Source organism: Diachasmimorpha longicaudata, chromosome 2 (genome assembly GCF_034640455.1).
Source record: "Diachasmimorpha longicaudata isolate KC_UGA_2023 chromosome 2, iyDiaLong2, whole genome shotgun sequence".
NCBI lineage: Eukaryota > Metazoa > Arthropoda > Insecta > Hymenoptera > Braconidae > Diachasmimorpha > Diachasmimorpha longicaudata.
In genome coordinates this window covers 7952098-7965863 of record NC_087226.1, presented here as the reverse complement: position 1 = coordinate 7965863, position 13766 = coordinate 7952098, and the positions used below count along the sequence as shown (strand labels likewise).

The 13766-nt window shown below is 35.2% G+C and overlaps 2 protein-coding genes across 3 annotated transcripts in view; both read right to left on the bottom strand.

Moving 5' to 3' along the window:
- LOC135170554 (uncharacterized) overlaps nucleotides 1–13766 on the bottom strand; it is a 56924-nt gene that overhangs the window by 21636 nt on the left and 21522 nt on the right. The gene's annotated exons all lie outside the window — the stretch shown is intronic.
- Nucleotides 2480–5570, bottom strand: LOC135159854 (beta-1,3-galactosyltransferase 1-like). Its single transcript, XM_064115948.1, has 2 exons — nucleotides 5438–5570; nucleotides 2480–5051 (listed from the first exon to the last, which is right to left on the bottom strand). The coding sequence occupies exons 1-2, from the start codon at nucleotides 5568–5570 to the stop codon at nucleotides 3967–3969; spliced, it is 1218 nt and encodes a 405-aa protein (XP_063972018.1). The 3' UTR covers nucleotides 2480–3966.

Below are 13766 nucleotides of genomic sequence, written 5' to 3'. Positions count from 1 at the left end.
GTCATAAAAAAATGTGAATGTATTTGCGATTGTCTATTTCCACAATAAAATTGAAAACAAAATATTCTTAAAAATTCTGGTGATAACAAATTTTAGCCACCTGCTGCAAGGCATTAAACATTAAGTGGCAAGTTGTGGGAGACGTGATAAATGTTGTCTTGAGCAATTTCAAAAATAACAGTAGTTTATTTGGCAGCTTGACAAGCCACCATAAATCACTCACAGACAAATATCTATTTTTCTCTTTGAGAGTCAGGGGTCAGATGTTGGATTTTGTAGTAGGGAAAATGGATTTTTACCTGAATCGATTTTTTCCCCGCAAAATTCCCACAAATATGTCATATTTTCGTAGTCGAGACCAGGATCATCTGAATGCAATGCAATAATTGCATCAAATCCAACTATATTTTAAAATTTAGTGCCCTTAACGTTATAACAATATTCTCAGCTTGAAATTGTTTATATTATAATGGAGAGTGTACTTCTATGATGAGCATTGACACGACATCCATCGGGTATTTCTACTACTTCATTACCTACACTCCGTTTCATAGGAATCATCATAAATAAAAATAAAAACAATGCAGTAGATTCCTACGATCAGATATAAGCGAAATCCTCGTCACATTCTAATTTCGAAATTAATGGAAAGCTTGCCAACTTATGCAATGGTGAAAATTACTAAAACTATTGAACACTGAAGATAAATATGTGTACTTCAAAGAAAAATTCTGATGTCTAAATACCTATTTTTGCTGAACTTTACAGACCTAAAAATTTTTATGCACAGTAATAGAACTCAATAATTCGAGAATGGGAGAAACTCATTATAAACTGGTCAAACCAGAATTTGAGTCTTTCAAAGTTCAACTATAAATTCCCAACTAAAATGTTGAGTATTCGCAGTCTGATATTTTGTTCGCTATCGCAATAAATAATAAAAATACTTCAGTGATGGTCGATTAATTATCCAATAAAAAATCATTCCCCTCAGAAATCTCTCATCACCGCAGCATTTTCCACTTTTTTCTACCAATTACAAACAGAGGATTATGACTCATTAATTTCAACGAACAATTTACCTGATCATTATCAACAATTGTCGTGATAATTACAGTAGTGGAATGAAAACAACAAGAATAAAATCGCGGATAACCACTAGTTCAGCTTGATTAAAGAGACATTTTCAGTGTTCGTGAAACTTTCCAAATTCATTCAACAGGATATTAGTAACGGTTCATCAAGATGCTGAGAATTCCTCCCACAATCTTTCAAATCCCATGGTCCATTGATTCACACATAATCCGATGGGGGGAATTAAATCTTATGAGTCACAAAAACAATTCTGATAGCAATCGATGATGGCATGAGGGCAACCATTCAGGTTGTGCTATTCAATTTGTTAAAAATAGCCATGAAGAAGATCCTAAGAATATCCAAGCCTCACGGATATTATCAATCGAGTTCGTAACAGCACCGCATGAAATTAGAAAATTCTGGTGAAAGCCCAACCTGCCTATTACCGTAATATCAAAACTTGCTTTCATCGAAAGTCATGAATATATGTGTAGCGTGCGATAAACATATGGTCCCAAGAAGCTAGTACGAAAAACCGATGGATAGGAAATAACTATGACTGTTGGAATATTTGAGTACAGTCCTTTCATTGTCCTACAAAAATCACTCGACACCTCTTTTACTTTCTGGGAAACAGCTCTACTAAGGGACTAATTTACGACCGGTTGAACTCCGCTTTCGAGACGGTTTAATCCTAAACATATGCTGAAATTTCGACAACGGACTGTGTTCCTTTGAGTCATAAAACTCTTTTTCTTTTCCCTGAGAGCGTTTTCCTTTTGATATAGTTTTTAGTCTCTGGACAACGGTCCTCTAGCTAAGACGTGCCTTTCGCGTGCTAATAAAGAATATTCTATAAAGTATTTTCACTGTGTTTCTTGAATAGTTTGTTCACTTACACCCATATTCCAATAATGACTAGTGCCTCCTCAATTGTCGTAATAAAACCGCATACCAGAGAAACAACATTTGAAATATTTCATTATTCGTAATGTCTCAACGCTTAATAAATTAAATTGTCTCTTTGACGCTCGGGGATACAATTCAAACAATGAAAGTTGCTTTGATGCTTTTAATTCAGTTTTAAATCAACTGTAATTGTACCTTTTCAATTCATCCCCTTCCCCTCCTGCCCATGACATCAAGTCTTCTGGACAAGACAGAAAGAAGTTATTCAGTGTTTCAGCAACTGACGCATCTTCCACGAGGATGAAAACAGTAAGGTCTTCATTTTGACGATTACAACGTTCAATTGCCCACAACAGAAACTCTCAAGCCAACTCAACTGCACTAATAGTCCATTTCAACACGTAAATAGTATAGCGAAAGGTAGTGAGTTATTATTTTTATGCAATAAATTTGTTCCACTCGGTTACAGGGAAAATAGTATTATATAGCAGTATTTTATGTAAACATGAGGTCTTTAATTAAAATTATTCTTGCACATTCGATAAACAATATATTACAAAGGCCATGTTCTCACTCACACAAGGTTACAGTAATCCTTTCGTAACCTTGATATGAGATGAACCGATAATTTGGTCACAGTTAGGATTTATTCATATATTTCACATTAGTTTTATCTTAAAAATATAAGACTTGATTTTCTTCATCATAATATACAAAAATAAAAGTACAAACTCGAGGACTTAATTACTAACAATTTTCAGGAATGAAAATAAATGAGATTATTGCACAATTGTTTTCCATCATGATATCAGTATAGAATAGGGGAGAACAATTGTGCAAAAAATCAGTTAATGATTAATGATTATTCACAATACTGCTAGTAGATAAGATTAAGTACAATATTGATACAAAAAAAATATTTACATAGCCATTAAAATTGGTAAAATTTAGAGAAAATTGTGAAATATCATGTGTTGGGAGAATTTGTTTTACGGAAAAAATTTGCGGATCTAGTGGATGGCACTATCCAATCCAAATCATTTAATTTGACTCGGTAAAAGGAACACAAAGGACGAAGCGTGCCAAGGATGCGATGGTGATGGTATTTTTTTCTGCTGCCTTTCCTCAATAGAGGCAAAAAAAAACGGCGCATAAATAACCAACCGGCACGATGAGGTAAACAATCATCCAGTCATTACCTCTTCACTTTTTACCCCAACGGTTTTTCAATAGTTTTTTAACTCTCTCATGATTCAATTCCATTACGTATTTTAATTATCCATTTGATTCTGCAATTCCATCAGAGGAACTAGGTAAAAAACTGGTGTCACTGTTTTTCCATTTTTTTTATGCTCTTTGATATGGCACTCGAGGAAATACCACGAATATTTGACTCCATGAGAATGGAATTATCTGATAGAAATCTGCTCGAATTACACATATGGCACTACTAAGCGAAATTCAGTTCCTCATCAAATGCATCAAGTAATGTGACTCCGTGACATTGAAATAGTCTTCAAAAAATTCCTAGCCTACACGTGTAAATAAATAAATGCCATTGTTTATAAAAGGATGTTTAAAAAATTCTCACGACACGTCTAAAAATGAAACAAAAAAATGTGGGTCAGTAAAATATCCGCTTCAGCAGTGACAGAGTGTTCATTTGGATGATATTCCATAGCTGAAAAAATCTTATCGCAATGACTGATAACTTTTTCAAGTACACCGATATCACTTGCCCGTCGAATTAATATCTCTGTTGTTAATGGTATACACATGGCATTATTTGATTTTCAAATTGACGTGGACTTATCAAAAACACGTGCTTGAACGTGTAACCACTAACAGAGATTGTAACAAAGAATTCTTTCGACAATTGTCGATACAGAGTGAGACCACAATTACTTGTTTCACTTGGACTGAATATAATCAATCCACAAATCCATGGAGTATAAAAACTCCATGATGAATTACATTTAACTACTGTTTCTTGCACTTGGTATGAGGATCATTTAACTTTTTCCAAAGATCAAATTGTTCGCCGTACTTCACCATATGTATACTGATACTACTCCGTATATTGCAAGGATTGTAGGTGATTTTTTTATTCAAAAATTCATTGACATGAACTCGTTTTATTCCGAGTTTGTCAGCAACAATACCTGTTGTAAATACATCCTCCAGCTTAAGATAAGTTTGACTCAGTGCACTTTCGTACAACTTATTGATAACATCCCTCGACAAGAGATAGGCCGGTCCAGTCGTAAAATCAGGATATAATGGAGGTTTGTATTGCGCTGAAGAGACATAGTATTTGCTCTTCTTATTTCTAATCGGCTTCCACTTTCGTGCTAATCTACCGAATATGATATTCCTGTCCTTTTCGTGTGATTGAGTGAACGATAGGAGTAGAGGTATGTTGATGAACATATCATCATCTGTTTTCAGAAGGAACTTGGCTTCTGAGCAGTATGTATCAACCCACTCCAGTGTTGATATTGTTTTGAGCGTTAAATTTGAATATGTATCTACAAATCTACCTCTTATCACATCATGGTACCGACCCTCCTCTTCCTCAAGGATAGCCTCCAACTTGGGATCTTCTGTTGTACCAAGCATGAATAATATACTCACGTCAGAACGTTGTCCATAATGACCCCATGTTAGTCGTATTGCGTCTCTAGCTTCCGTGTGCAATGGGGCTGACATGACGATAATCACCAGGGAGATCTCCTCACCGTTGTTCGGACACTTTTCCTGAGCTGTCACATCGTGTCCATCTTGATATATTGCACCAGCTGAATTTTTTTGTTGAATTGTCGACTTGGTGACGATGGCTTTCACTACATGGAGAGTTGGATCATTGTTGGGAAGGTTGATCGAGGTACTTGCGGAAGACTGAGGACCCTGTGAGGTTGATATGGATGATGGGCCCGTTGACAATAATCCATTGTGGGGTCCAATTGCATTCGTCAAAAGTGGATCTGACGTTGTATTCTTTGATATCTGTTGCAATACATCGCTGGTGTTCGGTAGATTGACTATCTTTATGATAACCGTTTCACCTGTTATTATACAGTAAATATTTAATAAAAAAAAAATGTGAAAGACACGCCACTGAGAGGAAAAGGTTATTTCCTTAATAAAAATTTATAGTGATACCATAATGACCAAGTTAATAAATAATTATGCAAAAAATTTCGGTAAATTTTAGTGAAATTCACTTTTCCTCAATTTTAATTCACGGAGTATTCAACTTTTATACGATAACATGATAATTTTTACGAGTTCATCTGCTGTATCAGTCGAATAACTACTCTGAAGATTATATCGAAATCAAATTAAGAATTTCGTCACGAATTTCTAAATATAATTTTAATTCTAATTCTTATCACTCAAAAATCTATAATTTTTCTCTCAGTGTGAAAAATGACGGCACTTAAACACTCACCAACATCGATAGGCACCGTAACAGGACGATAGTCATCAAGGGTTGTTCGATAGCACGTGTAAAAAGTGAGTACAAGGAGGCCAAGTATAAGGCTCTGCAGAACACGACTGCGAAGATGCAAAAAGTGGTTCATGACGATAACGAATGAGCCGAGTCAGAGACGGATATCCGGAGAATCGAATACCGGTCTCTAATATTATTTTGACTCGTTAAAAAATAATCAAAATTCCAAAGGGAGTGAAAAGTTACTGAGAACAAGTATTAACAGCAGATAGTAACTCAAAATTAAGGACTTAAGGATGAACAATTAAAGCACTGAATGAGGCACTTGGAGAAAGACACAATTGGGAGAGACGAGGCCAAATATCTTCGGGGAAGGTCGACGAGTTATTCCCATAATTTCGAGGTCCACTGGAGTATTTCCCCGAATGCAGAGTGCCCGAGCCAATTGGACCACTGCACTGATACCTGCTCTTCACCGCACAGCACATGCCCTTCTTCAATAGTAAAATAAACAAATGTAAATCGATAAATAACTTAAATTTACCATTTGTTAACATAAATTTATCAACACTTTAATGGGATTTATCTTCACGTACCACTTATTATCATCCTCCCTGGTTTCTCCACTTCATAATCAGTTTCATACACGTCATTCTGTATCAGTAATTCGTTGCCCACACGTTCTAGTATGTCAAGAGGCGATCAAATACACGTATTATTCCCCCCCCTGATCCTGTCAGACAACTTTGAATATAACCTCCTTTTATGAAAATAAAAGTCGCTGAACCAACGATCTTTCTCGGAACGAGTTCCACTGAGCTCTGAGATTCGTTTCTCGTGTATTGGCCAGTGATTGAGGCCACCACAGAGATCCCACTCCCACTAGTTCCTCTCTTTTTTTTTTTTCGATTTTCACTTTTCACTAACCCTTGGTGTTGTCCATTACCGCGGGATGGCGCGCCCTGTCAGTAAATACCCTTCGAGGGTTTTCCTGTTTTCTCGATTTTAGGCAACGGAGGTACCTTTGGGCTATTAAAATATCCTGGTAGATTGATTTTTCGAATTTTGCCCATTCAGCGCAAATACGGCTATTTTAAGCTATAAATGTGGGGTAAAAAATCACCACTGACGGGGGTAACGATAAAATACATTAAATAAGTACAAGTGAAAGAATTTTTTTGTTGCATAATTTTCAACAGCATCAATTAATGCGTGTGGTTGTTCTATTACGTGATGGCAGTGGAAAGAATGAGAAAGTCAATTAAATTGAACATTCAGACATAAGAATTGAGGGAATGCGGGGATAAAAAATATTCTCATGGTCTATTTTTGATTAAATTAAGTTTAGAAAAGTCGCCCGGGCATCAGGATTCGCAGTTCCCAAATAAACGAAATATTATTATGCAAACGTCAGCATAAATTAAAATTAAAATTTTCAAAATGTAGTGTATTACAACTATATGAAATTGTAATCTACAATAACGTCAATTGCGTTGAAACTTTATTTTACAAGATCATGGAGTGTAAGCGAAGAACAAATTAAATTAAATGGATTTTTCGACCTTCGAGCATTGAGTAGAACAATAAACTCCCCAGCTGATGAAGCAGAGTATATAGAAATAATAATTAACTGAATGAGTACGATGAAAATATTTTCAAACTATAGTTCACTTTAAGTAAAGTTTGGACAAGCTTGATAAGACCATTACGAAATAAAACGAAACAAACATGCACCCATTTCGATAGTTAAATAGACAAATAGACTTATGAAGCCTGAGAATAAATTTACGTGAAATGTGTACTAAATTTCATTCTCTAATAAAGTTGAGTAACTTGTATGTGTCCATTGTGAAAACTATGTTGATTAGATCGATGAATAAATTGAATTCAATTTTGGAACACATGGGGGTGAAGAGTGTGTTTAAAATTCGTTTTACGTTACTTCCATGAACAATTAAATTTGCACGATATTTCACATCCCCTTCCAATAATTAAGGAGTTTTTAATAAGATTGTATTTTATAGGGGGTCACAATGAAAATCCGATTATACATTGCCAAGAGGTAATTAAAATGAATTTAGTGAAAAAAAAGTTTGAAATTTACGGTGAAACTTGTGATCCAATATAACGCACCGAAAGATATTCGAGGAAAAAATGATCGTCTTTATTTTATTTTGTAAATAACGATTCGGGCTCCGTCTCTGGAATAGGAAATAACCCCTGAAAACGTCGGGGATTTGAATATTTTTGAATTTCAAATTTCATAATAGAGGTAATAGAGATTTTTGCCGGGAGAGAGGCGAATTCGTACGATCGCGAGAATGTAGAACGGGAAATAGAGATTTCCAGGTTTCGTTCGCCCACCAAAAATTACCAGCGGTGGGCCGATTGAAGTTACGATATCCATATGTTTTTAGAGTATTGTTTGAACGTCTTACGAGGGTACCTGTGGTGCTGAAGATTACACCTACATTTGTGCCGTCGATTATCACCGTTTCAGTGTAATTAAGGACATAATGAGTCACAGTTGAGACCTGGAATTTTCATAGTAAATGAGATTTTAATGTTTATGGATGTGATTTTGATGGATTTTTCAGAATAACACGTTCTTCGTTTTCAGTTATGAGAAAATACGGGGAATGAGATTGTAATTAAATATTTCGGCTTTCAAAAATTTTAGAGAGTAGTTTATATAAAATAGAAAATAAAAATACGACAGAATTTCGTGATACGGTGAATAATTTTACTGAGGGAAACAGGTGATATTTTATAATGACAATGTACTTTGATTACGTCACAAGGTACAATGTAATTAGTGGACCTGCATAATTAGATCAATATATAATTGTTCTCATCAAGTTGACGGAGATCCGTGAAATAATGGAAAATGGCAAGTTCGCTGTCTGATATAGCGCGAATATTGATTTTTTTAGTAAATGTCTAGTATCCCCTCCCTCCCTACTACCATATGGTATGAATAAGTAGTCATTTGAAGGGACTGAACAGGGACTTTAATCAGACATTTACCGATTTTTCAAATAAGATGATTTTTAATATGAATAAGAAATCGATTCACTTTTCTTTTACACGTAGTAAAAAATTGAATGAGATCTGAAAAATCCCAAAGTTATTAATTTGATAGATTTATCATGCGGTAGGTGCGGCTGATTTGTTGTGAAAAAGCACGAATGAACCGATGTCTCAACATAAAAAACTGATCTGATTTCCATCTACTGATAAAATTCGACCACCATTGTTGTCATTTTTTAAGACATGATTAGAACTTTATCAGCGATGATTTATGTGTGATGATTTCCACATCTCAGTCTAGAAAAGTAGCAATAACTCTAATCGATTGACGTTAGGTGCAATTACGTCACCAGATAAAGCTAACTCAAGGATATATTCGGAAAAAAATCGGGAAAATTTGGAACTTGAAAAACGGTATCCATTATCACTGCCAAATATAGGTTAATATTAATCATATTCATTCATCGCCATTAATCGATGGAGAAAGAAAAAGTATTTAAAAATTCCCTAATTGGCTAGTCAAAATAATATTTGGTAAAAATTACAGAACAGTTACGAACTTTTGTATGAGGACATCATCCAAAGGTTCCCTTATGAAATAAATGAAGCACTTGAAATATTGTTTCATTCCATTCTTTTTTATCGTGTACATTCCATTACCTGGAATTTTCAGATTTGCAAAACTGTCTCAACCACTTGCATACTCATGATGCATTTTCATCCCACCTTTCGTGACTTTCCATCATCTCTCTTTACACACTTGTACTCTGATTTTATCGGTTCGCCAAATATTTGATCGAATTCGCCCCTGAAACATGACTAAATAAACAACTTCTGCATAACGCGATTCATAGTGGGAGTTTGAGTCAGGACGATGCCCCAGTGGAAGTAGAAGGAAATTCGCCCAGTACAACCGTTCTATATTGACTGGTTCTTGATTCAATAAAATTGCGGTTTTTGCGCCCAATGATATCCAATAGTGTTCGATACATTATCGTGAAAAATGTGTCTAGCTGGCATCGTTGCAAATCTCTCCCTGACATGTGGTGTTACCTTTTCAAGGAAACGGTTGATAAGATTTGCACGAAATGAACTGTTTCTGCTAAATAAGTTTAATCATTATTTAATGACTAATAAAGTGATATTGCCGTGAAGAAATAGTTGTTGCTAGTGCCACCAGACTTTTCCGGAAATTATCACATTACCAGAGAGAGAAATTCTTTAAAAATTACGTGCGTGGTCCGTAATCTGTCAGTCAAAACAATATTCAGTAAAAATTACAGAACAGTTACGAACTTTTTTCGGGAATTTTCAGGAAAAATTCTAGAACGGTCAGTGAAAAAATGCGTAACTGTTCCATAATTTTTACGGAATATTGTTTTAACTGGCAAATCACGGAACTGGTACGGAATTTTTCCAGAATTTTTTCTCCCCGTGTGAATGACTATTTATATGAATGAGTCATGACTAGTAAGGTAGCAGGTTAATCTTTAAAAGGAGTCGCACGAGATTGCTATGTCTTTTTCTCCCCATCTATGACTGAAATACCAAAAATGAGCCCTCTACACGACTTCTCATGAAGATGAAAATGACCAGCTTCCCCTCCGGAGATAAATAAAATTTGAGAAAAATTCAAAGATATGGGAAATAATGTACTAAACGTGACAGCGACGGTAAATGGATGCCATCGGGGAAAATTAACGTCGATTTCCACGTTTTTTGCATTTTTCTCGGCGCCTGTCTGTCCTAGGGCGATAAGGGCTAGACTTCGGGATCACTTCGGTTTGGTGCGGTTATCGCAAAAGCGTTCTAGTTACAATTCTATTGGATTCCTGAAACGATTAACAATTTTTCAATGGCTCAGAAAACAGCCTAAGCGGATGTTCCAATACCTTTGCTCGAATTCCGTCTTTTCTCAAAGTTCAACGCGTCACATACACTGAATTATGATTTCCTCATTACGATATCCCTTCAAATATCTGTGATATCACTGCCGACATCACTGGCAAGTTCACAATAATTTCACTGGTTTTCCCGGACTCGTCATTAATTATTGGATACAAACAAGTTTTACTGATAGAAACGACTAATGATCGTTCATTTTAATCACTATCTGAATATCTCGGTCTTAGATAACTGAAAATCAGTACTAAATGAAAACTTCCTTTTCTTTTCTGCATATGTTAACAAGAACTCCATGAGTCTTCATCCTCTGAGTCTCATCTGCTAAAATACTCACATTTTATTTCACGTGAAAAATCTTATTGCAATGGTTTAGTCAAAATACTGACAGGAAAAAAATTATCCGAAATTTACCAACGGAGAGAAAAATCTCCAGTCACCACCTGCTACTACATTCAGTATACGAAATATAAATGTCTAAATCACACCCAACCAAATTTTTCAAACAATGAATCAATCATCCCATCAGACCCCCATCTCTACCGGAAGGGCGATAATTCATTTACGGATGTCCAGAATATATAGAATAAATTCTGCTACTCGGCCCTCTGAAAAAACTTCTCTTCCAAAAAGATAAATGTTCACCTATTCAAAATTTTCTCGTCTCAAAAATTGTTACTCCCCGCAGATAATGGTATATGAATAAATATTCTTTCGAGTAAATAACCCCGATTAAAATGTCACGATCAATGATAACGCGTTTGACTGTAAAACAAACAAATGGCCCCGAAGCAGATGTGTGAGCTGTTTTTTTCGCTTCAAAGTATATGAGACACTAAATTATGCATTTGCATGATACCACTCGTTGCCCACGGGAATCTTATATTATTATACGACAATATCTTAGTATTTTTAGCCCATTAAATATATTTCCAGTAGATAATTTTTTTTCTCTCAGTGTATCGCCATTTTTTTAAACCGGAACCAGGAAACAGGCCTGAACACGTGTTATATCAGCGGTTGTATCATTCAACAAACCTTGAAACCACATACTCGCAAACGACAAGTGTCGATGTTAGTGGGGCGGGTAGGCAAGGGGGTGTGGGAGAGAAAGGAGTGAATTAAAGTGGAGCTTTCCGTCAAAAAAGTCCCTCATAAAGAGTTGGATAAGAGGGAGAAATAATAAAAACTCTCTGGATTTTGTCGTCAGCGCTTGATCGATAACCCATTTTCTGGAGAAATCTGGCGGTGCGCCAAAATTTTCCACCCTAACAACTTTCAGTGAATCCTCGTAATCATCCCTTACCTATTCTCCTTCAGAATTCACCTCCCTCTCACTCCTTTCCACTTCTGTTATTCTAACCTCGACCTCGAGGATAGGTCACGATTGTTTTCAAAACTCAACTACCTGGGTTGACTTTTTCTCGTTCACAATGTCACGGATATTACTCCGTTGGCCAATTCAGTAATTTACAAACTTCAAACGTCCAAGTTCTGAACCACGAGCTATTCAACCTCTGGCCCATTGTTAACACTGGTACACTTGTAGTTTAATTAGTTGGAGTAATTTCCAGAATTGTTCTGGGAAAATGAGCACTTTGGTGTTTTCTGCAGAGATGAGATGATTTTATGGAGAGGGAATTATATCCAGGGTGAAAATTATTTGCTAAAATAACATTTAGCACTTGAATAAAGATTTCGAGAATTTTCAATTGAAAGCTTACGTTGAGAGAGTTATGAGGTAATATTACCTGTATAATTTTCTGAACCGAAGAAATTACAAATTTCAGCCAAGAAAGTCCTCTTGCTCACAGAAATTTTATATAAAAAAATCCTGGTGCGGTTTTTTGTCACAATTTGATTTTCATTTGAATTATATAAAAATTGATATAGAGTGTATTGCACGCATTCTTCATACATTTATGAAGACTTAATTATAAGGAACTGTAAAGCGTCCGAAGGCCGAAAAATATTTTTGTTGAAGAAATCATCGATAAAATTCAAGTGGATAATTAGCTATTTCTTGATGGTAGTGTATGTTATTCTTCTTATATTCTCCTCATGCCTCACCGATTTTGTAATCGAATTCCCTCACCTGTGTAATGTATTTTTTATCACGCTATCATTGGGCGACAGTGACATCAATTTTTATTATTCATTTAGTTCCTTCGTTCAGGCAAGAATGGAAATTTCTAGATAAACTATTATGAAAGTTTAAATTCCAATGAATGTCGAAGTCCTAAATAAGGCAAATTTTTCCGGTTACTTGAAATTTTAATAAAATCATCAATTAACAAAAAGTATCAAGAATTTTATCGGAAATGTCCATCAATATTTTGCAATACTTTAACCAAATTCTCGACTCAAAATTCTGAATACATCACCGTTTAATTGAATACCTTCTCACCATCCAAATTAAACCAAGTTCCATTTCACTCGAATAAATTTCAAATATATTCCGCAGTTAATCCCAACAACAATGTGACACATAATAAATTCGAGCAACACGATGGAGGACTACTTTTAATTCCCGTTGACATGAAATTCATTAATTAAATTATGCAGATAGACTCCATGAATGCCAAGTGACAGAGGTATTTTTGATGTCTTCCTGGGGGATATGTGTGTCACATGCAGAAGACGTGTAATTGCATTGTTAATGCAGTGCACCTTGGAAAATAGGGAGAAGGGTGAAAAGAGATTTATCAAAGCGGTACTCGTGAGTGCATTTTTCATTTTCAAATTGTTCTCAATTTTTATGACCGAAAGACCAGACTCCATTTGGTTTTGTACGTTTCATTAAGGCCTAGTGACACCGACACGTCGGTTTTATATAGAATATTTTCAACAAAGGAACGCCCACGATGTCGCTTTCGCCTGGCAGAATTACGGAAATAAATGTCTGTACATGAAGATCATAATTTTTCCAACGACATCCTGAACTACCATTGACATCAACATAATTATCCTGTATATTCTGCATGAAGAATTCTATTGAATTTTTTTTATACAAAATATGATTTGGGGATGAATTTACAAATAAATAGGATTTCCTAGTCAATAATAGTTAATTTTTCTTGAGACACATTCCATCATAAGTAATACATCGTTCAGAGTTTAAGCTCATTTAATTCACTCCATTTATGAATGTTTGTCAGTCTCTGAAAATTTTGTGATTTCCTGGAAAAAGAAAACTATTCTCACGATGAAAATTAGTATGACATTAACATCCGAATATAATTGCTATTAATAACGCTCTTAACTACGTTGTCGGCTTATCAATGGAATGAATAATTACAGAGTTCAATATTGTCTCATAATGAATATCCCAAAGCGAAAAAACATTGAAACTGTCATTGAATTAAAAAAAAGTTGTCACTTCTGCGACAGAAAA